A 27,737-nucleotide genomic window follows, 5' to 3' on the forward strand; every position below is an offset into this window, starting at 1 on the left:
CAACACACACACAGCTCGAAAGGCTGTCGACTGGCTCACTGGCCCCGTCTGTCTGGTTCCTTGGTCTTTTGTACTCCAGGTCCTGATTACCAAGTGAGCACACCTGTACTCACTCGTGCAATTGCTGCAGCGGGGGGGAAAGGGGCGGTACCCTGGGAAGAGACACAGGAAACAGAAGACACACACACTACGGCCGTAACAATAGTATTCACATTAACAAAACATTTCAAAGAACACTAATCCTCTGAAAAGGAGTATGTTACAATTAACATACATATAAAATATCTAACACTGTACTTTTTTAAACCTTTATTTATCCAGGGAAGATTTGCTGAGCAGGAAAGCTCATTTCCAGCACTGTGCTTAATTACATCCATCCTGTTCTACACCTTCCCTCCTGGGAGCTGCCCAGTACAACCACAGTCTTCTACTGTTGGCCACTGGGAGCTGATGGAGCAATTTGAGAGTTAAGTTCCTTGTTCAAGGCGCTTTAGTGGTGATTGTTGAGGGAGAGTAAAGTGTCATTCATTCCCTCTCCTTGCACTGATTTTCCAAACTGGTTCTGGGATTTGAACTGGTGACTTTCACCTCTCCAAAGTTTTCAAGCAGGGGCCAGCAAGGGAGACCAGACTCACCTGTACCCAGGTGTGTGTCCATGAAGAGTGACGAGTATACGGATTTATGGAGGGCAGAATCATCCATAGAGATAGAATACATGAGAAATAAATGAATAAATAAATAAATCTATTAATAAATGAAAAAAAAACTAAACTAAATGTATAAACATAAAAGTAATAGAAAATCCAGAAATACATAGATACATAAATAAACAGTGAGCATAAATGAATAAATAAAAAAGTAAGACAATGCATTAACAAGAAAAATACAATTATATAGACTCTATAGTTATTTATATCCCCATTTATTTATTTCTGTATCCCTCCCTACTATGATAATGAGGCTGGGTCAATCAAACACACATGGGTGGTGTTTAGCACACTGTTGGTTGGTCACTGTTGGTCACTGTATAAGAAGACTGCTGACCAGGCCAACTGCTGTGATGATTATTGTTGTGATATCCAGATAATTAAGAGATTTGACTGCCACTGCAGGGGACAACGTTTCCCCATATTATCTGCTTTTCCATGTAGAGAAAATAACAACTAAAGTCTGATGCTACTTGTTACCATCACAGAAGTTGACTCTGTTAATTTAGTTTTCCTCTCTCAAAACATCACATCCGAGAATCAGGGATCATCATTGGAGTTCACCTTGTGTTTTAACCGAGACCCATCATGACAGAACACCTTCAACAAACTGTGTGTGTTTGTGTATGTTTTGATATCTGGAGATCTGGAGGGTTTGAGAGCTGGGGGGAGGGGGGGGGGGTCCTCAGGTAACCACTGACAGCATGCATTTTTTTTTTTTACGTTAGCTGTATGTGTTTAAATGTGACTGGTTACAAAAATAAATGCCTGGCTGATAGTTTCTTTGTCTACCAGCTACTGTGGCTGCTTGACTAAAATGCTTATTTTCCCACCCTGGTGGTTTTCCAGAGAGAGACCAGACTCCCCTGAACCCAGCTGTGTGTCCATGAAGAGTGACTGGTCAAAGGATTTGCCTATTAATTTTAAAGAAAACCATCCTACTGAAAAGCAGTAAGTCAATATATTATTATTATTATTATGTAATGTCCATTGAACTTTAAGGGAGATTCAAAGAGCGAGACTGGGTATGGACACCAACATCCTCTCCTACCATTATGTAATAGTTTTCACTCAGGACCTTAGACTGTGTTTGTTATATCCATCCAGCTCTTAGATGCAGACATACTGCTACTTCTGATATTCTTGCTGTAGTTTGTTTTTTCTCAAGCCTTCACATCATATATAGTGTTCAACAGTATTTATTGTTCAGTAGCTGGCCTCTATTTCTACCAGGATGCAGCAGGAGAGACCCGACTCCCCTGTACCCAGCTGTGTGTCCATGCAGAGTGACTGGTCAAAGAGTTCACCACTTAATTTTAAAGAAAAACATTCTTCTGAAAAGAGGTAAGTTAACGTTAAGGTTTGGTCGCATCTGATTTTGCCCAGCAAATTATCTTCACTCTTCACAATGAAAATGTGTGGAGGCTGCTTATAGCTAACTAGCTGCCATTTGGCAGTGATGCTACGCTCAGGGCTGAGTGGTAGCTAGTTAGCTATTAGCTACTAGCATGCCCTTTAGTATCACTAAGGTAACTCAAAAACATCTATCAACTCATTATGCATATCAATTTACCATCTAGTCGCCATGTTGCATCTCTTCTTTACTTATTTTGTACACAAAATTGGATGATGTGCCTCTGCCATGATTAGAGACTCCTCCACACTGGACATACTGCTACTTCTGAAATTCTTGCTCTAGTTTGTTTTTTCTCAAGCCTTCATATCATATATAGTGTTCAACAGTGTGTGTGTGTGTGTGTGTGTGTGTGTGTGTGTGTGTGTGTGTGTTTGTGTTTGTGTGTGTTTTGATATCTGGAGATCCAATACATCATGTTTTCTCCACAGACTTCACCAGGAGAGATCAGAGGTTCCCAGTGGTCAGTCTGCCAAGGAGCATCAAACAGACCTGGACTCCATATTTATGGTATGTAAATGTGTGGTTTATGGTGTGTCACCTTTTACTTCAGCTACAAACAAAGAAATAAAAGAAAAAAGAAAAAAAACTCACACACTAGTGAAAAATATTGGGTTGTATAGGCAACAGAAAATTGTATTTTCACTTACTACAGTACCCTTCTACTCACATAAACTCTTTTTTTTCACTTTGCACTATATTACTCAGATAATGTATGTTTGATTTTGAAAATTGTGACTGGAAGTCATATTTCTTTTATTCTGGCTGGCTTGACACTGCTGGTATGAGTTCTGTTGCTTAAGTTTCTCGATGGTTGTGGGACCTGTGATGTGTCTTTCACTTAGAATAAAATGGTGGACTTGACCCATGAAAGTCCCTGCAAAGGCAAGGCAAGGCAATTTTATTTATATAGCAGCATTCAGACACAAGGCAATTCAAAGTGCTTTACAAGGACATAGAATATATTGAAAATAGGACATTGTGATGACATTAAGATTGCATTTAAAGGACATTTAAAGCAAGAAGATGAAAAGACATTAAAATTGCATTTAAAAGACAGTAAAAACAAAAACAAGCAAATAAATAGTTAAAGATTAAAAAGAAGTTACGTATTTAATTTATTGGAAAGCCGCAGTAAACAATCATTTTTGAGCCCTGATTTAAATGAGCTGACAGTTTTAGCAGACCTCAGGTATTCAGGAAACTTGTTCCACAGGTGTGGAGCATAGAAACTAAAAGCTGCTTCATCTTGCTTGGATTTGATCCTGGGAACACTGAGTAAACCTGTCCCAGCTGAGGGGTCTGGCTGCTTCCTAACATACAAGCAAATCAGAAATTTATTTGGGCTCGAGACCATTTAGTGCTATATAGACTTGTAATAGGATTTTAAAGTCTATCCTTTGACATACAGGAAGCCAGTGCAGTGATTTGAGGACCGGTGTAATGTTACAATAGACTAGCCTGCTGAAAATTAACTAGTTTTTCTGTATCTTGTTTAGATACAAATCCTTTAATTCTTGCTATGTTTTTAAGGTGGTAGCATGCTGATTTTATAATTGTCTTTATATGGCTGTTGAAATTTAGGTCCGAGTCCATAACTACACCAAGATTTCTAGCTTGATTTGTTTTAGTGTCATGGAGTCAAGGTGAGCACTGACTGATGCCAAAAACAATTATTTCAGTTTTTTCTGAGTTCAGTTGTAGAAAATTCTGGCACATCCACTCATTGATTTGTTCAGTGTAGTTATATCAGTGTAGCAAATGTGAGGGACTGTAGTCATGTGGTGACACTGTTATGTAGAGTTGTATGTCATCTGCATAAGTATGGTACGAGATGTTATAATGTTCCATGATCTGAGCATGGGGGAGCATGCAGATATTGAATAGAAGAGACCCGAGAATGGACCCTTGAGGAAGTCTGCATGTGATTTTTGTTCGCTCAGATTCATAATTGCCAATCGATACAAAGTAGTCCCTATCTTGTAAATATGATTTGAACCTATTTGTAGTACATCTGATACTATGCAGTTAAAAACATTTTTAAAAAAGCTTGTAGGCAGCAGGTAGTAGGCCTAAGGTGTTGGACAATTTCTGTCAAGGTTGCATAATCTAGGGGGTGAAAATGTGCCAAATTAATTAAAGTGGTTTTATGCTGAGACACAGGCAACATAGCTGTTAGCTAGCAGTTCAGGAGGGACTGATGCTGAGGGGTTTGTCAGTTTGTCAACGACAGTAAATAAAGTGTGTGCATTATTGCTATTTTTATTAATCTTGGAGAAAAAGGACTGCCTTTCCCTTTTTAGTTCTAATTTAGAGTTGCGAAGTCTCTTTATAGATTTTATAATGAATCAGGAGATTGGTTTTTCACCACCTGCGTTCTGCCTGTCTGCACTCTCTATTTTGAGCTTTTACCAGTGTGGTATTCCTCCATGGTGCTTTTTTCTTACCAGAGACAACTTTAATCTTTATGGGGGCAATGGTATCAATAACATTTATGACTTTAGAGCTAAAGCTGTCCACAAGATCATTATGGACAAAGTCCACATGTCCACATGTAGCCTAGACCAGAGACAATCTGGCCACTTCCATGGAGGCAAGGTTACTGGTTACACCATATTCTGGTTAGTTTGACAATGAGAGTAGGATTTTTCCTTGTTCTCAAAGTCCTGGTCCATGGTGGGCCACCAAAGATGAGATGGTGAGACATTTCATCTGGGATGCACCTGGGTGAGCCTCATGTAATCCCTCTATAACCTGTGAATAACCTGTGAAGGAACAGGCATTGCAGTGGGTATATCTGGTAAAGGTACACTGCTCAGTGTGTCTGCATTTGCTTTGTTCTTTCTAGCTCCATGCACTATAGTGTACTGAGAGCCAGTGTTGAACTCTGGCTGAAGCCTTTTCAGTGAAAGGCTGAGGAGTCAGATGAGCAACTGTAGAGATACTGATGAAAATGCTTGACAGCCAAAATGATAGCAAGACCTTCCTTGTTTAACTGTGAATATCCCCTCTTAGGCATGTCAGCATGCATAATGCAAATCACTGCCCATAGTGCTCCATAGGTCATGTGATGCCTCACCATAGGGCGAGGCATCACATGACAGGATGATTTCCGTCTGGATCATAATGAAGCAGCAGCTTAACTGATTGCAGGTCTTTCACTTCCTCGAAAGCCTTCTCTTGTGCCTGACCCCAATCCCATTTTGTATCCTTGTGAAGCAGAGAAAACAGAAAACAACATATGGTAACACTAGCTCTATGATCACAGGCAGAGCCCTCTAACTCAGTGTGAGCTTATTTAACCCTATGGGGGCTCCCACTATAAACACCACTCCTCATCCACTTAGTCTTCAGTGACTCATGGAGCAGCAGGATGACTTGTTACAGGGCTCTACTTGTGATCATAGAAATAGAGTTACCATATGTAAATATCATTCTATTTCACACAGGCTCCACCCTCTAACAGGGATCTATTGATTTAGGGGGTGAAGTCCCATTACTTCACTCCCTGCTGTGACACTGACACATTGGCAACATGCCATATATATAACATGGGATATATATATATATATATATATTTTATTTATTTATTTTTTTTAATGATGATCTTTTGGCTTTATTAGATACGAGCGGAGATTCTCTCTGGCCCGCTGCCGCAGGTTCTCTGCAGCCTTCAACAAAGGTGCTGAAGCATGACAGTTGAGCTGCACTCTCAAATACAGTTAACGATGGCCAGAGAGCTCAGAAAGGTTCCTTGGGCTGGGAACTTCCTCAGACTTTGTCCTCCACTGGACACAGACCCTCAGTGGTGATCTTATGCCCTAGGTACGTCACACGTTGTGCCTGGAAAACACATTTGCTTGCTTAAAATGTAATCCAGTGTCTGGGACCCTCCTCTGTACTTGTTCCAGGTTGGCTAAATGCCGCACCTCTGTACTTTCTGTCAAGAAAATGTCATCCAGTTATGCTGCCACATGTGGGATACCCTGCAACAGATTGTTCATTGCCCAAGGTGGTTGTACGTGAACAAATCCTTGGGGGTGTTAATTGTGACATACTCCTTTGACTGCTCGTCTAGTAGCAGTTGTGGACAGGTGTGGGTCATGTCTAGCATGGTAAATGACTTATAGAATAACAGATCCTCCACCTGTTGCATCTTGTCTAACTTCGGGACCTGGCTTGCCGTACGTTTGCAGTCACCACAAATACATGCTGTCTTACAGACCTGATGATACCTAGCTTTTTAAATCGTCTCTTCCTCAACTTAGCCTTTCATTCAAAATGTGGGGTAGCCCCACGATGCACATGCAGTTCCACTGTCACGCCCCTCAGTGTACACATTCTATCTTAAAACACATCACTATACCACTGAATGATGTACTGAGAAACTTAATTTTCTTTCAGAGTCAATCAATGAACATCCTGCCTTTTGCTTCCTGGCTATTGGCTGAAATGTCCACATACACCACTCCTAGCATAGGAATGAGTTCAACTGTATGTGTCCTCAGGTATATTGTTAAGGGTTTGAGAGCTGGCCATTTAGACCTCCATGCTTTTTTGTACGTCTTTTCACAAATGACTGATGCTCTATCCCTTGAGTCAGTCTCAAATTGAATATCCTTTCCTTGGCTTTCTCTGTGACATAGTAGGGTTCCGTAGACTCCCTCTCATCCTTATTGGTGTGTGACTGACTTGGTGTGAGTCTTTTTTGATTTTCCCTGCCCTGCCATTAGTACTCCTGCCCTTCTTAGTTAATTGGCCCTTTTTATTGCGTATGTGACAGACCCTCCTTAAATGTACCTCCTAAATTCACATAATGTGCCCCTCCACACCTGAAGCACTTTTTACCAGTTATCTTTTTTTGAACTTGATGCACTACACTTGCTTGTGCATTCCCACTGACCTGCTGAATGTATTTTGCATTACAAGCTCCATGCCATGATAAATCTAAAGGGCTGCCACATACTAAAACTCACAAAGCTCTCTGAAAGTTGGCGCAATTCATCAACAAAATTGGCCACAGACTGTCCTTGATACCTTTCATGGCTGTGGAATTTCAGTAGTTTGATTGTGGTGATTCCCAACAAGTTTGATCAGGTCATTATATGGAATATCTCCCAGTTTCCATGGAGTGGCTCAATTCCTTATGAGCTTAAGTCTTTCGCCAACACAAACTCAGGAGAATAGAACACTTCTTAGTTTCCTCTAATTCCATTTGCAAGGAAAAAGTGTCCCAAACTTTCCTCATACAGTAGGCAAATATTGTCAGATGGTATTACCAAAAAGTCCAAATAGGTTATGCTGATAATATGTAATGTGTCAACTGGATATTCTGTTCCAGCTGCTTGAGGAGAACATTGTCACTTTTGTGAGGAATGAGCTGAAGAAGTTCCAGAGGGTTCTGAGTCCAGATTGCCCAGAATGCATAGAGAGGCAGAGGGAGGATGAGGAGGTGATGGATGGTGAGGAGGAAGAACAGAGGAGCAGCAGCAGAGAGGCACTTTTGAAGATCACACTGCACTTCCTGAGGAGAATGAAGCAAGAGGAGCTGGCAGACTCTCTGGAGAGCAGTAAGAGGCTTTAAAAAAAAAATACAAAAAAAATGGTTTAACGGAATGTATAGAGGAAATGACCTGGGTGGACAAATTGAGGAGCTTGAATAGATTGCATGGAGAAAATGTTTAAATTACTCATATTTACTGTAACATTCTCTCACTGATGTTCTTTGTTGTTTATCCATTTAGAAACTCCTGCAGTGTGCCAGCGTAAACTCAAATCCAAACTGAAGAAGAAGTTTCAGTGTTTGTTTGAGGGGATTCCTCAAGCAGGAAACCCAGCAGTTCTGAATCAGATCTACACAGAGCTCCACCTCACAGAGGGAGGGAGTGGAGAGGTCAATGATGAACATGAGGTCAGACAAATTGAAACAGCATCCAGGAAACCAGTTATACCAGAAACAACAATCAAATGTGAAGACATCTTTGAACCCTTACCTGGAAGAGATAAACCAGTCAGAACACTGATGACAACAGGAGTGGCTGGCATTGGGAAAACAGTCTTAACACAGAAGTTCACTCTGAACTGGGCTGAAGACAAAGCCAACCAGGATATACAGTTCACATTTCCGTTTACTTTCCGAGAGTTGAATTTGCTGAAGGGGAAAAAGTACAGCTTGGTGGAACTTCTTCATCACTTCTTTATTGAGACCAAAGAAGCAGGAATCTGCATGTTTGACAAGTTCCAGGTTGTGTTCATCTTTGACGGTCTGGATGAGTGTCGACTTCCTCTAGACTTCCAGAACAACGAGATCTGGACTGATGTTACAGAGTCAACCTCAGTGGACGTGCTGCTGACAAACCTCATCAAGGGGAAACTGCTTCCCTCTGCTCGCCTCTGGATAACCACACGACCTGCAGCAGCCAATCAGATCCCTCCTGAGTGTGTTGACATGGTGACAGAGGTGAGAGGGTTCACTGACCCACAGAAGAAGGAGTACTTCAGGAAGAGATTCAGAGATGAGCAGCTGGCCAGCAGAATCATCTCCCACATCAAGACTTCACGAAGCCTCCACATCATGTGCCACATCCCAGTCTTCTGTTGGATCACTGCTACAGTTCTGGAGCATGTGTTGAAAACAGATGAGAGAGGAGAGATGCCCAAGACCCTGACTGAGATGTACATCCACTTCCTGGTGGTTCAGTCCAAACAGGGAAATGTCAAGTATCATGGGAGAGCTGAGACAGATCCACTCTGGGCTACAGAGACCAGACAGATGATTCTGTCGCTTGGAAAACTGGCTTTTGAGCAGCTGGAGAAAGGCAACCTGATCTTCTATGAACCAGACCTGACAGAGTGTGGCATTGATATCACAGCAGCCTCAGTGTACTCAGGAGTGTTCACACAGATCTTTAAAGAGGAGCGTGGGCTGTACAAGGACAAGGTGTTCTGCTTTGTTCATCTGAGTGTTCAGGAGTTTCTGGCTGCTGTTTATGTCTTTCTGACATTCATCAACAATGACGTCAATCTACTGTCAGAACCACAGTCAACATCCTGGTGGTCTACACTATTAAGAAACAACTCTAAAGTAAAACAACTCTACCAGTGTGCTGTGGACAAGGCCTTAGAGAGTCCAAATGGACACCTGGACTTGTTCCTCCGCTTCCTCCTGGGCCTTTCACTGGACTCCAATCAGACTCTCCTACGAGGCCTGCTGACACAGACAGGAAGTAGCTCACAGACCAATCAGGAAACAGTCCAGTACATCAAGGACAAGATCAGGGAGAATCCCTCTCCAGAGAGAAGCATCAATCTGTTCCACTGTCTGAATGAGCTGAATGACCGTTCTCTAGTGGAGGAGATCCAACAGTACCTGAGATCAGGAAGTCTCTCCACAGACAAACTCTCCCCTGCTCAGTGGTCGGCTCTGGTCTTCATCTTATTGTCATCAGAAAAAGAGCTGGACGTGTTTGACCTGAAGAAATACTCTGCTTCAGAGGAGGGACTTCTGAAGCTGCTGCCAGTGGTCAAAGCTGCCAATATGTCACTGTAGGTATACAGATAAATAATAGATTAAAAATATTACATGCAATCTTTTTGACAGAAGACAAGAAAATAATAATTTCCAAAGTTCTTCTTTCTCTTCAACACTAATTATTCTTCAGGCTGAGTGGCTGTAATCTGTCAGAAAGAAGCTGTGAAGCTCTGGCCTCAGTTCTCAGCTCCCAATCCTCTAGTCTGAGAGAACTGGACCTGAGTAACAACGACCTGCAGGATTCAGGAGTGAAGCTGCTCTCTGCTGAACTGGGGAGTCCACACTGCAAACTGAAAACTCTCAGGTCAGTATTCCTCAACCTGTTTGACATATGGTCATTTAAATCCTGGTTTACATACAAGTTAAGATTAGTTACTGAAACTGTGTAGGATTTTCAGATTTTCAAACCAGTTGTGATCTATCATTTGGAACTAAAGTCCTTGTGAATCGCTTTCCATGAGGACATTTCACTACTTTCCCTCTTTGCTGCCTTGAAACCTACAATACCAGAAAACGTGTATTAGATTCTGCAGCAAATTGAACTGAGAACTCTAAAATTTGACCAAATGAAAGCACTAAGAACATCATTGGTTCGACTGTTTGTATTGACAAAATTTTTCAGGGTCCGCATACTACCACATACAACTATACAACCACATACTACCGCATAATACCGGATACTACTACAAACTACCGTATACTACTGCATAATAGCGCATACTACCGCATACTACCGCAAACAACTATACAGTACAATCGCATACTACTGCATAATACCGCATACTACTGCATAATACTGCATACTACCACATACTACTGCATAATACTGCATACTACCACATACTACCGCATACTACTGCAAACTACCGTATACTACCACATACTACCGCATACTACCGCATAATACCACATACTACCGTATACTACCACATACTACCGCATACTACCGCATAATACCACATACTACCGCATACTACCACATACTACTGCATACTACTATAGAACGGTATATGCCGCATAATACTGCATCGTATCGCACAGTACTGCATAATACCATGTAGTACCACATAGTACCACATGATACCAGTACCACATTATACCACATAATACTGCAAAGTACTGCATAATCAATTTACCGCATCATGAAATACCATAATTTCATATATTTCCTTAATTCTGTTTGAACCATAGACTGTAAAAAAAGATGGACGTAGTGAGTCTGATGTCACCCATAGGTTTCTGAGGGGCCGTGTGGAAGCCAAAAGTTGGAGGTTACGGTTGCCACCATGTTGACATTTTTTGGAGCAAAGCCGAAGATCGTCTGCAGCGCTGCAGCTCTGCCTACTATTGATCTGTAATTGGCGACCTGTCGATCACTGGACAGGCGACCTGTCAATCACTTGGTTTGAACACCTCATCAATCATGGTCTTAGATTGCCACCCAGTGGTTGTTTTTCATATTGTTGGTGCATCAATATGAAAACTGGAAACTTGCTTGTTTCACCGGTAACATAAGCTGCTGTTCAGCCATTGTCACTTAACTTTCTTCTTGTGTTTAAGTCTTGGAAAAATAAATTCATGATACTTTGTATTAATTAGTTAATTTGTGGCTTGCTTTGAGGTTGTTCAGTGTCATTTGAGGTAGTTTGTAGTATGCTTTGAGGTTGTTTTGGGTCTTGCAGAATCTTACATCAGAGTCAGTGTCAGATCCTCTGAGACGTTGCGATTAGTGTTAAGGAGGTTTGTTATGTACAGTTAAATTATCCAGTGATAAATATAATAAAGATGAAAGTCACAGTCAGGTTGAAATTTATTTAAGTCAAGTTAAAGCTGAAATTGGGCATTTGCAGAATATTTCTAAACATTTAAAATGTTTGTAAAATACAACACTGAAAAATAACAATATTATAAACACACTCAACACCTCTTTTCTAGAATTTTAAATGAGGTATTATGCGGTAGTAGACGGTAGTATGCAGTATTATGCGGTAGTATGTGGTAGTATGCGGTATTTTGCAGTGCAGTTGTACAGTAGTATGCGTTAGTATGTGGTTGTATAGTAGTATGCGGTAGTATGTAGTAGTATGTGGTAGGGCTGCAACTAACGATTATTTTCATTGTTGATTAATCTCTCGATTATTTTCGATTATTATAGTTGTTTGGTCTATAAAATGTCAGAAAATGGTGAAAAATGTCGATCAGTGTTTCCCAAAGCCCAAGATGACGTCCTCAAATGTCTTGTTTTGTCCACAACAAAAGAAACCAGAAAATATTTACATTTAAGAAGCTGGAATCAGAGAATTTTGACTTATTTTTCTTTTAAAAAATTACTCAAACCGATTAATCGATTATCAAAATAGTTGGCCATTAATTAAATAGTTGATAGTGGTAGTATGCGGTAGTATGCCGTATTATGCAGTAGTATGCGGTTGTATAGTAGTATGCGTTAGTATGCGGTGGTATAGTAGTATGCGTTAGTATGCGGTAGTAGTATGCGGTAGTATGTGGTAGTATAGTATTATGCGGTAGTATCCGGTAGTATGCAGTATTATGCGATAGTATGCGGTTGTATAGTTGTATGTGGTATTATGCAGTATTATGCAGTAGTATGCGGTTTTATAGTTTTATGCGGTATTATGCAGTAGTATGTGGTTGTATAGTTGTATGCGGCATTATGCGGTATCATGCGGTAGTATGCGGTATTATGAGGTAGTATGTGGTAGTATGAACTATTATGCGGTAGTATGCAGTAGTATGCAGTAGTATGCAGTAGTATGCAGTATTATGCGGTAGTATGCGTTTGTATAGTTGTATGCAGTAGTATGCGGTTGTATAGTTGTATGACCCCTGTTTGCATCCGCTCTCGCTCTCTTAACAGTATGTCAGCTCCTCGATTCTGCCAAGCTTTTTTGGCTCGTTGTTCGAGTGTCCCAGCACTCCCTCATCTCTCCACCGAGGACCTAGTCATGAATTTTACGAGCACGTTTTGATATTTTTGAGTCCATCGCATCAGATTCTTCTACCCCCATAGAAATTAACATTTCTTCTGAGCCGACTGCCATTTTGAGCAAATGTCTCTCTTTCTCATATGAAATCCTCCACCTACTCAATAGACAGCCTGCCTACTTGGTTTTTGAAAGTTGTATTTCATGCCATTGGACCACACATTCTTTCTATTGTCAACTGCTCCCTGTCTTCTGGCTCAGTCCCTTCAAGTCTGAAGCATACATTAGTCCAACCCCTACTAAAGAAGCTCTCTCTAGATCCTCTTGTTTTAAACAATTTTAGGCCTATTTCAATACGTTCATTTTTATCTAAGACTTATGATCTAAAACTGTTTCTACCCATTGAAATCCTTCCTGAATAACAATAGCATCTTTGAACAATTCCAGTCTGGTTTCCGTTCCTGGTACAGCACTGAAACAGCTCTTATTAAGGTTACCAATGATTTATTGCTAACTGTTCAGTTTGAATTCTCCTGGATCTAAGCTCTGTTTTTGATACAGTTAATCACTCTATTTTAATCAACCGTCTGGAAAACTTGGTTGGAATCAAAGGCATGGCTTTGCGGGAGTATGCGGTTGTATGCGGTATTTAGTAGGACCCCAATTGGGAAGCGTTCCTGTGTTTAACTCGTTGGAATGCTTCCGTCTGAAACAACCATGTCGGTGACTTTGTCTGGTTGCCCTGGTAACAGTACTGGCTGAAATTACCTCCAGTACTTTGTGTTAACTCGAACGTCCTAGGGCGAGTGTTGGGCCTGTTTTATTGTACTGTGGATGACAGTGGGCGAGTGCCTGGATTACCACAGTCCCCGAGTAAATGATTTTACTGTCCGGATGACTGACTGAAATTACCGATGTGAATGGACAAAATTAAATTACTGACCTCCCCTGCCAATACTAATCATCCAGAGAAGTCTTTAGATTGTGTTATCACAACTAAATTCAGAGTCGGAAATCTAACGTATCTTATTTTAAATAGGAATTTTACAATGGGAGCTATGCTCCATTTTCCAGAAAGCCCCTGTGTACAAAAGCAGGAAAAATTAATCCTCAACAATAAACAAGAAATAACTGACTATAAGTCAATGAAGAAAACAATTCTAGCTGTGTGTGTGTAGTGGGCCTTGTTAACATTGGCTCACTATGACTGTGATGAAAACATGTGTCTAAAAAGAGTGACCACATCAATGCTTTGTGTCCATATTGGGTATATCCTGTGAGCATTGTTGATATGTGGACATAAATAAAGGTATTAATGTGTGTGTGTGTGTGTGTGTGTGTGTGTGTGTGTAGGTTGTCAGGCTGTCTGGTCACAGAGAAAGGCTGTGCTTCTCTGGCCTCAGCTCTGAAGTCCAACTCCCATCTGAGAGAGCTGGACCTGAGCTACAATCATCTAGGAGACTCAGGAGCGAAGCTGCTCTCTGCTGGACTGGAGGATCCACACTGGAGACTGGACTCTCTCAGGTAGATTAAGATACGCTGCAGTTGTATTATGCACTGTGTGTGTGTGTGTAGTTTTGCCCATTTGTCTCAGTATTTCTTTCTACCTCTTCCACAGTGTTGACCATGGTGGAAAGCATCGCTTGAAACCAGTGCCCTTCAGGTGTAAGTTGTGATTCTAGTGTTATTAAGCAAATTATAGACAGAAGCCCTTAAAGAAACAAACAAATCAACAAATATAAAGAGAACAGGTCTAATAGATCAAAAACTGCTGTATTGTGTCTTGTTCTCTCATCAGATGCCTGTGAACTCACACTGGACCCAAACACAGCAAACAGGAACCTCTCTCTGTCTGAGAACAACAGAAAGGTGACATGGGTGGATGAAGAGCAGCCATATCCTGATCACCCAGAGAGATTTGACTACTGGGAACAGGTGCTGTGTAGAAATGGTCTGACTGGGTACTGTTACTGGGAAGTCGAATGGAAAGGAGCGGTTCACATAGGAGCAACTTACGGAGGAATCAGAAGGAGAGGAAGAGGTGTTGACTCTCAGTTTGGATTGAGTGAGAAGTCCTGGAGTCTGTACTGCTCTGGTAATGGTTACTATGCCTGTCACAATCATAGAGAAACAGAGATACGTATCCCCCCCTCCTCTGACAGAGTAGGAGTGTATCTCGACTGGTCTGCTGGCACTCTGTCCTTCTACAGAGTTTCCTCTGACACCCTGATCCACCTCCACACCTTCCACTCCACATTCACTGAACCCCTCTACCCTGGGTTTAGATTTGGATTTGGATCAACTGGCTCCTCAGTGTCTCTGTATCAGATACAGGAGGGCGAGTAGCCTCCTATGTCCCGGAGGAACGCTCACATACCTGCCCTGGACACACACACACACACACACACACACACACACACACAGATAGACATAAAGACAAGATAAAGTACAGTAGATAAACACAAGTCTTCCACCCACCCGCCACCCGCACTCCTCAGCAGTGCATACATGCCCCCTCACTGAGTGAATACAGAATATAATTTTGCGTAACGTAACACAGCCACTAGCGGCAAGGGAAAAAATTACTGCAGTTTACAGTCAATGATAAACATTGCTTACACCCTAAAGTGGAGTTCGGTGGAGTGGTACATAGAGCAGATACAATGTGGATATATTGACTGCTGAATTAGCCGGGCATCTGCTCTCTGCTTAGGCAAGAGTAGGATGCAGATGTAGTGTCTAACTTTTTATAGTGTGGAACTTTCTAGGGTGCAGATGTAGTTTTGTAACTTTATAGTGTGGAAGTGCATTTGTTGGAACAGAAAGGAATATTGATATCAGTGTGCACTGTAAAGTAGTGTCGTTGGTAACAAAGGTGCAGATGACAGTGACAGTAGTGTAGTGGACTTGGGTCTGCTGAGTCGAAGCTGGTGAATGTTGCTGCCTGTGTTATGGTACTGTAGATTTATGATGGTATAGCCTAATGTTTTCTGTGGTACTCATGTGCATGGCAGTGTATTCTATTATAATAAACTTTATTTGTATAACAGCTTTTTTAACAGTGTTACAAAGTGCTTCACAAAACAAGCACAAAATATAGCACTAAGACAGATTAAAACAACACAAAAAAGAATCAGAGAATGTAAAATATAAGGAAGAGATATAAAAGAGGACATAAAATCAACAGTAAATGCAAATCATGACTTAAGGCTTTGACAAAAGCTTTTTTTAATAAAGGATTTAAAAGACACAGAATTTGCTAGCCTACTCTCATCTGTCAGGTCACTCCAGAGCTTGGGTGCCTTGACGGCAATAGGCCGATCCACAGATCTTGACCCTGGCACATAAGTGGTCAGAAGATCAAAAATGTATCTGGGTGCCAAACTATGTAGGGCATTAAACTTTGATTTGGGCCTCTATATGAATGCCCACCTTGGATTATGGCACAAGAGATAGTAACATCATATGCTGTGTATTGATAAATAAAAAAATAAAAATTTCTGGGCCCATTTTGTAGTTTGACGGGGACTTTTTATTATTTCCATGGATAATTGGCCCAATGTAGACAAAGTGACCTCAAATCGAGACATTTCCAAAACAGCTACAGTGGAGTTTAATAGCACAGACCCTGTACAGGTCCATGCCATGTGTGTTGAGTTCAATTCAATTCAATTCAATTCAATTCAATTCAATTCAATTCAATTCAATTCAATTCAATTCAATTCAATTCAATTCAATTCAATTCAATTCAATTCAATGAAGCACTTATAGCACTAATACCACTAATACCTACCGTTAAAGTTTGCAGGGCAGCAGAAGACGAGTTACAAGTTACTACTTACAAATCCTGTTGCTAGTGTGAGTTTGGAGCAAATTGTGGAATTTTAAGTTTCACTTTTCATTTTCACAACAGGAGACTGTTCGATTACAATGCTGCTGGTCTGTGCTTCCCCAAATGACTGACAGGATGTGATGCACATCAGGCACATTCGAGATCGATTTAGATCCATTTCTATACACTGACCAACTTTTTATGTTGTGGCATGTTTACTATCTATGTGTTTACCAAAGATGCCCTCTAGAGGCCATCTGACGAAGCATCTGATTACTGCCTGACTGGCTGAGCTGAATATGCCTCATGGGAAAATGGTAAACGTCAGGTTTTGGTGTCAGTCCCTCAGAATCAAAGAGTGAGGGCTTCTTGCTAGAGCCACCATTTTGCACCAAGAGACATTCAACAGGGAGAAATCCACCGTAGAAGAGGCAGATAGACCAATTTCTCCACCCAAGTAGTGTGTTTTGCAGTGGACTAGCGACAACAGTTGGCACAATCGTTGGATATTAAGTGGATAGCCATTTTTTGACCTTAAAATAACTTATAACGTAAATAACGTAAACCCAAGAAGTAAAATTAATATATTTGTGATTACTGGAAGAGGAACAACAATTTGAGAAAATCTCTCTTATGTATAAATCCATTCAAATTTCAGTTGACTTTTTCCCAAATTAATTAGGTCATATAACCCAATGACGCCAGTTCTCTGGGGATTGTAGTCATTTTGGGAAACGTAGGAAATCATTAACTGAGGTAGCCTTGTTAACTGAAGTAGACGAGCAGGTAGAGGGAAAATGGGTTCACCAAAAAAGTAAATTACAACACTTCATCACTTCAAATAACTCCTGGAGTGTCGTACTGAATATCACAGATCAATGATTTACAGCAGTGTGAGAGTACCTGAGGATGGAGGTTTTTGTGTGGAGGGAGGGTTGGTTGTGTGCAGATGTTTAACCAGAGCTCTGACCACAAATGTTTCACAGAACAGAGGGGCTTTTTATCAGAGCTATCCAGTACTTGCTATGGCATGTGTGCACGTTGGCTAGCTTACTGATGTTTGACATTGCATTTTGTTTTTGCAGTGAATGTAAAGAAGTATTATGGTGAAACTTGAAGTTCTATAGTATTAATATTAGTACTTTTTGAAATACATGGTTGCATTTCATAATACTAATACACACCTTTAGAACAAAAATGTTGGAATTGAACATGTTTGTTATTGTTTAATTATTTTATACTCATTTATTTTTCACTTTTTTATACTTTTTTTGTACCTGGTCAGCACCAGCAGGGGGCAGTGTTGGCTCTGCTGTGAGTGACAGCGAGGTTCAACAGCACCCACGACAGCAAAAAGAACAATACCATCAGAAATAACAACAATATCCTCACTATCAACAGTGGATTTGTGACGGCTAGCAGTTCTGCAGCAGTGGACTCCTCCATGCTCTCCTCCTCTTCCTCCTCCTCCTCTCCCTTCTCATAGTTCCAGAGTGATGGGTGAATGAGGGTGATCAGCTGATTTCATTGATTAACACACCTTCAACCAGAGAGGAGGAACTAATCAGTGAAATCAGATGCTGTGTTTGGTTGGAATGAAAAACCTGCAGACTGTTGCCCATCCCTGGTTTTGGCTTCAGAGTGATCTAAGTTTTTGCTGTTTTATTATTCTTCACCAGACATTGGCCATTGCACTGACACTGGAGTTAACCAAAAACACAAATTTTCACTTTCCTCATTGAAAACAATAACTACGCAAGTTAACAAGGCAGCGGTTTCATTGATAAATGCCAGCTGTTGTTTTTCCGTCTAGCCAAAGTAGAAATATAGAATTTATTTTCCTATAATGAGACAATGCGCACAATCTAATAAAATAATTTGAAAATGTCAGCGTCTCAGAGGTGTTAATATTTACATTTTTTGAAGAGGCACATATAGCCTACAGTTATCCTATGACCTTAACCAGGATGCAAACTGATCTGGTAAACTGGATGCATGTAAACACGCTCATGAAATAGCACTGCACAGTGGCAGATGAGTGGACGGGACAGACATGGGTACAAACCTGCTGGGTCAACTGACACACACATATTGGGAAAAGTGCATTTGTTTAAAGGGCTTATACTGTGGACCAGCTGTATAATCATTTAGTGTAAGTCTACTATTATTGTGTAATGAAGATGGAATAATAAAGGTTAGTTCATTCATAAATGGGTCAGTCATAAAACTCACTTCAGAATTTTTACTTTAGGCATATTCAGGAATTTAACATGAGAAAATCACTTTTTGCAATTTTCATAAACCACCATGACTCAAAACAGAGGTCTGTTTGAATTCAGTTGTACAAACATTGCAAATTTAAGCAAATCTTTTACTGTCCATTGATACATTAAAAACTCATGGATATACATATGCAGTGAGATCATATCACTATACAGTGCCTAGCCTAAAACCATTTGGCCTGAAGTATTCATAAATAAAATATGTCTGGGACCAAAACATCAGACAGATTGTAATCCTTTACATGATATGCCTGAATGCTGCAGTATAGCAATAATCCCCTGGGGGTGCAGTTTAACACCCTCAAGAACAGTCTAGATTTTATGAAACTGTCACCAACACAGAAATGTTCTTTTCAGCTGATGCCTAAAGTAAGTAAAGGTCCTGATTATCCTTTTCTCAAGGGTGACTACATTCTAGCAGATTCGTGGCTTTTTCTACTGCTGAGATGACATGGGAGTGTTCCTACCTAACCACACCTCTAAAATCTTACGCTACAATGTGATACAGAGCATGTTAAAAACAAATAATTGCTTCAGGAAAATAGCATGTTTGATATTTGGTATAAACCCAAAGAATATGTCTTATTAGGAATACTAGTATACTATATACATCGTCATACAAAACTTGTCCAGAAGTAAAAGATCTCTCTTGGCACAGTTATGGTCAGATACATTACTATTAGCTATGGAATCAGGAAGTTTCAGTGGTAGTAGCTGTAGTAATAGTAGTAGTAATAGTAGTTCAGTCTGCCAACAAAGTAAATATATATACAGAGTTTAGTTTGGCGTCTAGGCTCTGATCCTGTCACTCCCTGCGAGCGTGCACCTAGCTAGCCTAAGAGAGCAGAGTGACAATAGGGAACTTCCCCCCGGGGAGACGTAGACTCAGAGCCTACAGGTGGATGCTGGGTGGAGGTGGGGATGATGAAATCATGTCTGGTTAGCATGTCTGGTTGCGAAAGTGTGTTAGCAGGTGCGGGAAGCTTAAATAGACCGCCTTATTGAGAGGGGGGCGCTTGATAAGAGTTGTATGAGTAGTGTGTGTATCACATGACTGCAGCATGACTCAAGTTGTCTGCCTGAACTAGCTGTGCAGGTTTTGCTCCATTAGTACTAGTAGTTACCATTAGCTGTAGAAACATTAAGATTCAGTCTCACACCATAGTAGGATGGAATCTGCCTGCTATGTGCTTTGGGAGAAAATTCAACAAAATATTTTTTATGAGCAGAGAAGTATCCTTTATAGGAAATTAACATCTCACAAAGCTGTGAGATTTTAAGGCTTTTTGTAGCAGAGGAAGTTCCTTCTCTCCGTGCAGTCCTTTGGCTCCCAGGCTCTGGTGGTGTTCTTACCCAGGGTGCCGCAGTGCTGCTGGGCCGCGCAGCCAGGAAGTGTCTGGTACTGCACTCCGTCTCCACCCACCCACACCCACCGGCCAGCCAGGAAACGCAGGCCTGTCCACACCTACCGAGCATTTAGGAGACAGAAAGGTGGACACACACTCTCACACACACTGTTTAACACAGAATTAAAGTGAAGTATTCAGCTCTCTCTGCGTACAGCGGCACATTGCTTATATTCACACAAACACACAGTGCAGAAACACACCCTACCTCGTCAGTGGAAGCCTCCTGCGCTTTCTCTCGGGCGTAGTCGTGGTCGTCTGGAGTCCATAGGCTGGCAAGGTCGTAGCGGTGGTTCAGGTAGGCGGTGGGGGGTTTACTGGGGTCCACCGGCTCCAGAGCCCTGCAGTGCTGCAAGGCCTCCTCCCACGTCTTCTCCTCCCGGACCAGAACCAGTCTCTCATCGTAGCACATGAAATACTTGTGGCGATAGCATTGATATGTCATCCATCTTTTGTCTCTGTAGTTCTTAAAAGCACAGCTCCCCCCGATTCGAGGCTCACCTGCAGACAGAGGAAGAGGCAGACAAGTCTTTTACCAAATAAAAGTAGTAATACACTGATGGAATTGGCTTTTTGTGAAAGTACAAATACTCTGTATAATACTAAATTAGTATTAAATATGTCAGAGCCATACTAAACATTGTGATTATTTTGCATATTTTTGTCTCAGCAGAATGATGCATATAGTTATTTGTATTTGAATCCTGTGATAATTCTTTAATTTGTATTAGGTCATTTGAAATATTTTATGTTGACATTTTATATTGATATTTGATCATATTTTTTTTATCTTTTCTGTAGGATGCTTGTCTGTGCTCCAAAACACTACCTGCTTGTGAAAAACTGTAATAGCTAAATGTATATATATTTAATGCATTCAAGTAATAATCTGTTACATTTTCACATAATTAAATGTCTGTTTTGCCACTCTTTACTGTTGATTGGTATAACACAAGAGTGATCCAACCTCTATCCAGTTCATAAATCTTCTCCACTGTCTGTTCTAAACAGAAGGTGTCTGGTAGCTCTTTCCTGGGAAAAATGCTCTGCCGCACAGGAAGTGATGCGTTTTACATTTCCGGAATAAACAGAAGAAGAAGAACTGGGTAGTTAGCATGAGCAGCGATAGCCACCAGGCTGAACAAACAAAGAAAAGAGAAACTCAAACTCTGCATCAACAGAGAATCCAAGCCCCGCCCACACCGTTTGATTGACAGTTGATCTCTGGGAAGTGCAGAGCAGAAACACCACAGCAATGAGCACTGAGCAACAAAGCTGGAGACTAAATAAATTAAAAATGAAATTTAATTAAATTTCCAACTTTGAAGGATCTGGAGCAACAGTTTCCTTACAACAATCGTCATATTGATCAGTTTAATGGTTAGTTCCTACTTTAAGCTACGACAGCGTAGTAGAAGTAGGTCATCACTACACATGAAAACGCTTTGTCTTCATGAAGGGTTTAAAGGTCTGTGATACCATGGTGCCAGACTCATCTGTGCTTTAAAAGTGATCAGTAAAATCTTAAAATCAATTCTAAAAGGAACAGAGCGCCAATGTAAAGATGCTGATGCTAAAACCTAGATGATGTGATCTTGTCTTTTTTCTAATATCTGAAATAAGTAGTATATACATGTAATTAAAATAGACTCAAAAACAGCACATAACTACTGTACTCGAGTACAGTACATAAATAAAAATACTCAGTTACCTCCCAGCCCTGCTCACCAGGTTTCCAGGCGGTGAAGTTGGCCGTCTCTCCTCCTCTGGACCATTTCCACTCGGAGGTCGGTTCCTCTTTGTACAAACCGATCCAGCCCCAGCTGTAGAAAACCTCCAGATTCTCCTCTTCGTTTCTGATGATGACCAGGTCGGTGAAGTGCTGTCTGCAGTAGGCCTGGGCATCCGTCCAGCGCGCATTGATTCTCACCATGGTGAACTTTGGCCTCAGTCCTGTGGCCTCCACACACACAGGAGCAGGGAGGAGGAGGAGGAGGAGGAGGAGAGTGTGGGTTTCCCCCATGTTTTCTTCAGAGAGGCTTCAAAGTAGTTGGAATGATTATATATATGATTACTGTACTACTACATTAAATTAGATATAAAGTTTTCTTTTCTTTTAAAGCAATATTGCACTTAACATGGGGGTTATTTGGCGCTTGACTAACAAGAAAACCAGAATATAAACTAATCACCAAGATCAGATGCAGCTGGACGAGTTTGTAGCGTTTGGATTTTTACTTCCCATTCATTTGAATGAGCTACGAAAATAACCTGAAAACTGATATTTAACACGTTGGTGAACAGATTCAACAACAGATCCTGCTTTTAAGACAATAAAGCAGCCTGGATCTGTCCTCATTTTGCATGTTTATTCTTGGTTTACACTAAAATTTGTATTTAAAAAAAATAAAAAAGAAGATCCGGTCTCTCAAACAGGAACTATCTCCCCTAAATCCCTCCGCTATGTTCTCTTCTATCAATAAAAATGCTGTTTGGCAAAATAATGTTCTTAAAAACATTCGGCCAACAGTCAGTTGAAAATCACAGCAGCAGGATCTGTTGTTGAATCTGTTCACCGACGTGTTCAATGCCTAGTTAAATGTTTTCAGTCTTTTTTCGTGGCTCATTCAAATGAATGGGAAGTAAAAATCCAAACGCTACAAACTCGTCCAGCTGCATCTGATCTTGGTGAGTAGATTATATTCTGGTTTCCATGGCGGTCAAGAGCCGAATAACCATGTTAAATCTAAATGGAATATTGCTTTAAATTTAATCTCTCTCTCTCTCGCTTTCTCTCTCTCTCTCGCTCTCTCTCTCTCACACACACACACACACGCACACACACACACACACACACACACACACACACACGCACACACAAATCAGCATATAATTACATTTACATGCAAATTTTGATTTATCTCATAGAGACTGAACATCTCTTTTCCGGAGAGACCGGGGCAAGGCAGCAGCATCATGGCAAACAGAAAAGTTACAGATAAACAATGTAAGGGATTATTATTCTAAATGAGGTGAACACCATATAGCTTTATCATGGGTGTGTAATAGCATTTCCAGCTCATAATGATAGAAGAAACTATGTATTTTATATATACTGTAACTGTATGCTGATGACAAATCACCTTCATATCACCACCCTCTTTTAAAAGATTTCTCTTGTATTATTTATGTATTACTCTGTATTACCATGATTATTATTCTTATAATCACCACTGTCTGTATTGTTTTTACTGATTATTGTGAAAACAAAGGAAACTACTAATCATGAAAAAAGAAAAGTTACAAACAACATAAACACAAATTAGAAAAAGCAAAGATGAGGATTTGGTATGAGAAATGCCCATGACAGAAACCAATCAACAGGTGGCTTTCAGAACGGATACTACAATGTATTAAAAATCACTCTGATGTCTTTAAAAATAAATAAAAAATAAGTCAAAGCCTTTATTTATTTAAAAACTGACTGACATGAAGGATCTGACAGAGGCTCATTTGAGCGGAGACGCTCCAGTCAGATTTAAACAATTTAAATTGCCAATGTGAAATAAAGGCTTTAACTTTTGTTCATCACAACAGAGTGCATTGGGCACTCATTGAATTATTATGAGCAAAAACACAATCAAAATCATTCAAAAGGTATAAGAGCAAAGTCGATTCCCCATCAGAGCAGCAGGATGAGGAGCAAGGCTGAACACAGCAGACGGCTCCGAGTCTGCCTCCACAAGCAATAAAACAATACTGAATAAAAATCAGCCAGATAAAAAAAATTCCAGAAATGAATTAAAAACAGAGATACAGCAGGATAAAACAGGCGAATGGACTATAAACGTGGTAAAAACAAAATGTATAACAAACAGTCTGAGAGATAAACACATTTTATAGTTTATCTCTTTAGGACCATTTGGCTGAAGTCGAGGTCCAGTTTTCTAAGACAAAGCTTCCTTTGTTGATTTGTTGTTTCAGTTTCCTCCAACATAAGTGACTGAGGCTTTCATCCAAAGCACCTTACAGTACCATGAATGCGTACAGTACATTTCTAACACGGGCGACCCTTGTGGCACTAGAACGTCTCACCTTGGCAGTATTAGTTCCTTTGCTCGACCCTTTGAGCTACACCGGGAGTAGAACCCCTCACCCCGGCAGTGTTAGTGCCTTGCTCGACCCAGCACCCCCGGCCCGGTTTCAATATATCACCACTCACCTGGATGACGGCAGCAGTGAAGGGAGATCAGATGCTGTGGGTTTCCAGTGGTCAGGGAGCGGAAGTAGAGGAAACACCCAGCAGGCTTCCTTTACATCATTGCAGCACAATTTTCCACACCAATCAGAGCTTTGATACATTCTACTGTCCATCTAACTGACCAATCAGAGCAGTGTGTGCAAAAATCACCTGGGTATGCACATCGAGGAGCCGCCCCACCCCTCCCCGTTACCTTAATCTCTTTCTTCCCCTCTGTCGAATCCCTGCAGAGTTCTGCCTCATCGCAGTATCTTGGTGTTCAGTCCTCCACAGACGGGTCTAAGCTTTCCATGTAGGACCTGGCCGTCAAGTTGTCATAAATACATATTCCATCCCTTACATTTTACATCTTGACTTACATTTCAATAATTTAGGTGACGCTTTTATCTAGAGTGACTAACCCTGTGTTCATACTGAGAGCAACGCAATCAACAAGTCATAGGAAGTCCATCAATTTCCTATAGAGCGGAGTGACCAGCAAAACTCTGTGTGGACACTCAAAAGCTTGATGGCTGAGAAAAGTTGGCCACATCTTAACTTTTTGCTGTCATTGGTCGTCCACACCTAATCAGATTTCTTGTCTTCTTTGTTTCCCTACCAACGTTATGTTGTTTAATGGACATTAGTTCAATGAGGCAAGTGCAAAATGGACGAGAAGTTGATTCTATAGCCATTCAAAGCTTTAAGTTCTCTACAACTTTTATTTGAAAGACTACAGGAATAAACGTCCCAAAAACAAAGCTTGGAGAACGGTTGTGTCCATCGTTGGGGTCGATGTTAAGTTTAAAGGATAACGCTGGTGTTTTTTAATGCATTTCTTACCATCAACAAATCCTATGAAAATAACAAAATCAACAATGTGTTTGCTCTACTCCCGTTACTTTCTGACTTCCCACATACCGTTTTTAGCCGTCAACCCGGAAGTCATTTGCTCCAATTGTAAGCTAAAAACCTTGAAATACAGCTCACAAAGACAGTTTCAATTTTAAAAATTGTTAACTGTTACCATGAAAAGTCAGGCTATTGTAGTTATTACCAAATCAAATTCAAATGGGAACAAATTCTTCATTACGCCGGGGACTATTTTCAGTGCTACAGAACTACTTTCCTGAGATCGCAAAGTGCTTACACCCGGCTTGTTAAGTTGTTTGAGGAAAAAGTCGGCTGGACTGGTGCATGCTGATGATGAAATATGCTGCAGAGCAACGGCATGGCTTTGTGACGGGTTTTTAATTGTTTTTTTTAATACAATGGAGTTCTATGGCTGCTGGGACATGGCTGCATTGGGCATCGGCTACATGGACGAGACTTGTTGGCATTGCTGATTTTGTTATTTTCATAGGATTTGTTGATGGTAAGAAATGCATTTAAAAACACCAGCGTTATCCTTTAAAAGTAATTTGATTGTGTTTGTATTTTTTTAATGTGCACTTGTTAGCTAGCTATGTTGACTCATCAAAATGATATAACACTACATATGGAAACACCAAAGCAGCATAAAATACATGATTCGTCTGTTTAAAACATTGTATCTGCAACACTACATATGCAGTCGGCGCCTCTGGTCCCGCCCGCAATCGGTCACAGTGGAGCGACACATCAACCAAGCTGCTACCAGTGTGAATGCAGTTATGATGATGTACAACAGTAGCATAAGCTTTAATTCCTAGATCACAAACAAGCAGCCCATTGTATGGAAGTCAAGGGTCAGAGGTCACAGCACTCAGATAATGGATGGAACAAATATTCCTGTGACCCCAGAGTGATCAAGGATGACAGAAAAGTTATATACCCTTGATTCATAATATACCTACACATTGATTCATGCTATACCTACATGATTAGATAAGAAAAACTTTTGCTGAAAATGAAAACTTCTGTCACAGCAGAAACTTGTCATGAGTTTGGGATTGAACTCAGGTCATCACAGTTGAAGGTAAATGGTAGTTGAAGGTAAATGTCTATGTAAATGCAGGTCATTGTTGGCATGGTATGGTATGGCTCCACTCCCATTCCCATTCAAATGCCTCCATGCCTCAGCGACAGACAAAACAACGGATTTGATAAACAGATGATGTTTTTCCACTCTCATCGTTGCGTCCCCTGCCATCATTGTATTGCGTGTGTGTGTGTGTGTGTGTGTGTGTGTTAGGGCAGAAAACAAACACTTTCATCAATACGGAGGGTCTGATGTAACTATATGCCCTTGTCCTATGGAGAAACTTAGCTTGGACCTTAAAGGAAAGGGGGGATGTTTGAGAGCAGATGTGTCATAACCTGATTAAAGGAATAGTTCACCCAAAAATGAAAATTCTGTCATCATCTACTCACCCTCATGCCAAATGAAACACAGGTGAAATGTGTTAGTCCATATAACACACAGGGAGGCTGCAGCACAACTTGGTAGCAACCTGTTCTTTAGAGTTCCAAAACAAAAACAGCCAAACAATCACACTGTGAATAGAAAGACCTATACACCATTATTTGTTGCAAATCAATCAGCTGTAGTTAAGATTTGCACTAAATTATGGTGTAAATATACTGTAGGTCTTTTTGGAACTCTGAAGAACTGGTCCCCACTGACTTCAGTTGTTTTGGAGAAGGCTGCTATGGAGTTGTGCTGTGTTTCAACTGGCATGAGGGGGAGTAGATGATGACAGAATTTTCATTTTTGGGTGAACTATTCCTTAAAGGCAATACTGTACATGTAAACACCTTTATCTGATTATGTCTCATCATCACTCCTTGTTCACAATATTACATCCCAAATTTTCTACACTAGCTATGGTTCTCAACAACAATAAGAAAGAAGTGTAATGAAGAACTTTCTGCTACATCATACAATTTACTCACCATCCTGTCCTGTGTTGCCACCTATTTTGTCCCCCTACTAAGCAGTTATCCATCGATAAATAATCAAATAACTACGTAAAATTCTCCATCTTGAATCAACTGCAAATAATCTGCCAGATTCTATCGAAAATAAACCAAAGATTTATTTGAGGCAGTGTATTTTGAAGACTTAAGTGAGATTCGGACCCAGGTCTCCCACGTAGCATTACACTGGCATTACCACTATACTATGTAGACCTAGTAAAGAAGAACCATCTCAACATACGAAACTGTAATTTCAACAACTCAAATTATTAGTATTATAATTTTTTAAACGTCTAAAAAGTCTATAATTCCAATCATTAGCGTACTGTCTCGTAGAAGAAAATGGACTGCTGCCAAAAAAAAGTCTAATGAGCAGCCGATTGTAAACCAGTCAGTAGTATATTTAGAAACGACCAAAGCAAATAAATCCTGCATTCACTGACCTTTATCAGTCTAAACTACAACAAGCAGTGTGTGTCTGA

At 40.6% G+C, this 27,737-nt stretch overlaps 2 protein-coding genes across 2 annotated transcripts; one reads left to right on the top strand and one right to left on the bottom strand.

Annotated features, from left to right (window-relative positions):
- The first annotated feature begins 1,567 nt into the window (after positions 1-1,567).
- On the top strand, positions 1,568-19,492 carry LOC139641006 (protein NLRC3-like). Its single transcript, XM_071515215.1, has 10 exons — positions 1,568-1,658; positions 1,941-2,051; positions 2,553-2,631; positions 7,463-7,691; positions 7,866-9,666; positions 9,783-9,956; positions 13,951-14,121; positions 14,216-14,262; positions 14,396-14,737; positions 19,407-19,492. The coding sequence occupies exons 1-10, from the start codon at positions 1,594-1,596 to the stop codon at positions 19,490-19,492; spliced, it is 3,105 nt and encodes a 1,034-aa protein (XP_071371316.1). The 5' UTR covers positions 1,568-1,593.
- A 466-nt stretch (positions 19,493-19,958) lies between these two features.
- On the bottom strand, positions 19,959-24,384 carry LOC139641008 (putative C-type lectin domain family 20 member A). Its single transcript, XM_071515217.1, has 4 exons — positions 24,340-24,384; positions 21,846-22,156; positions 20,326-20,618; positions 19,959-20,176 (listed from the first exon to the last, which is right to left on the bottom strand). Exons 2-4 carry the CDS (start codon positions 22,138-22,140, stop codon positions 19,988-19,990), a joined length of 777 nt encoding a protein of 258 aa, XP_071371318.1. The 5' UTR covers positions 22,141-22,156; positions 24,340-24,384; the 3' UTR covers positions 19,959-19,987.
- Between the last annotated feature and the right edge of the window lie 3,353 nt (positions 24,385-27,737).

This window comes from Centroberyx affinis, unplaced genomic scaffold (genome assembly GCF_046629955.1).
Source record: "Centroberyx affinis isolate AG114_WGS23_722 - 3 ecotype Tasmania unplaced genomic scaffold, CSIRO-AGI_Caff_v1 ptg000331l_1, whole genome shotgun sequence".
Lineage (NCBI taxonomy): Eukaryota > Metazoa > Chordata > Actinopteri > Beryciformes > Berycidae > Centroberyx > Centroberyx affinis.

Bases quoted from the DNA above. Each gene is read 5' to 3' on its own strand.
- LOC139641006 (XM_071515215.1), top strand. From the start codon at position 1,594: ATGAAGAGTGACTGGTCAAAGGATTTGCCTATTAATTTTAAAGAAAAC. The intron at 1,659-1,940 runs GTAAGTCAATAT...TATTTCTACCAG, and splicing joins AACCATCCTACTGAAAAGCA to GATGCAGCAGGAGAGACCCG. The intron at 2,632-7,462 runs GTATGTAAATGT...ATTCTGTTCCAG, and splicing joins ACCTGGACTCCATATTTATG to CTGCTTGAGGAGAACATTGT.
- LOC139641008 (XM_071515217.1), bottom strand. From the start codon at position 22,140: ATGGGGGAAACCCACACTCTCCTCCTCCTCCTCCTCCTCCTCCCTGCT. The intron at 20,619-21,845 runs GTGAGCAGGGCT...CTCTGTCTGCAG, and splicing joins CTTCACCGCCTGGAAACCTG to GTGAGCCTCGAATCGGGGGG. The intron at 20,177-20,325 runs GTAGGGTGTGTT...AATGCTCGGTAG, and splicing joins AGGAGGCTTCCACTGACGAG to GTGTGGACAGGCCTGCGTTT.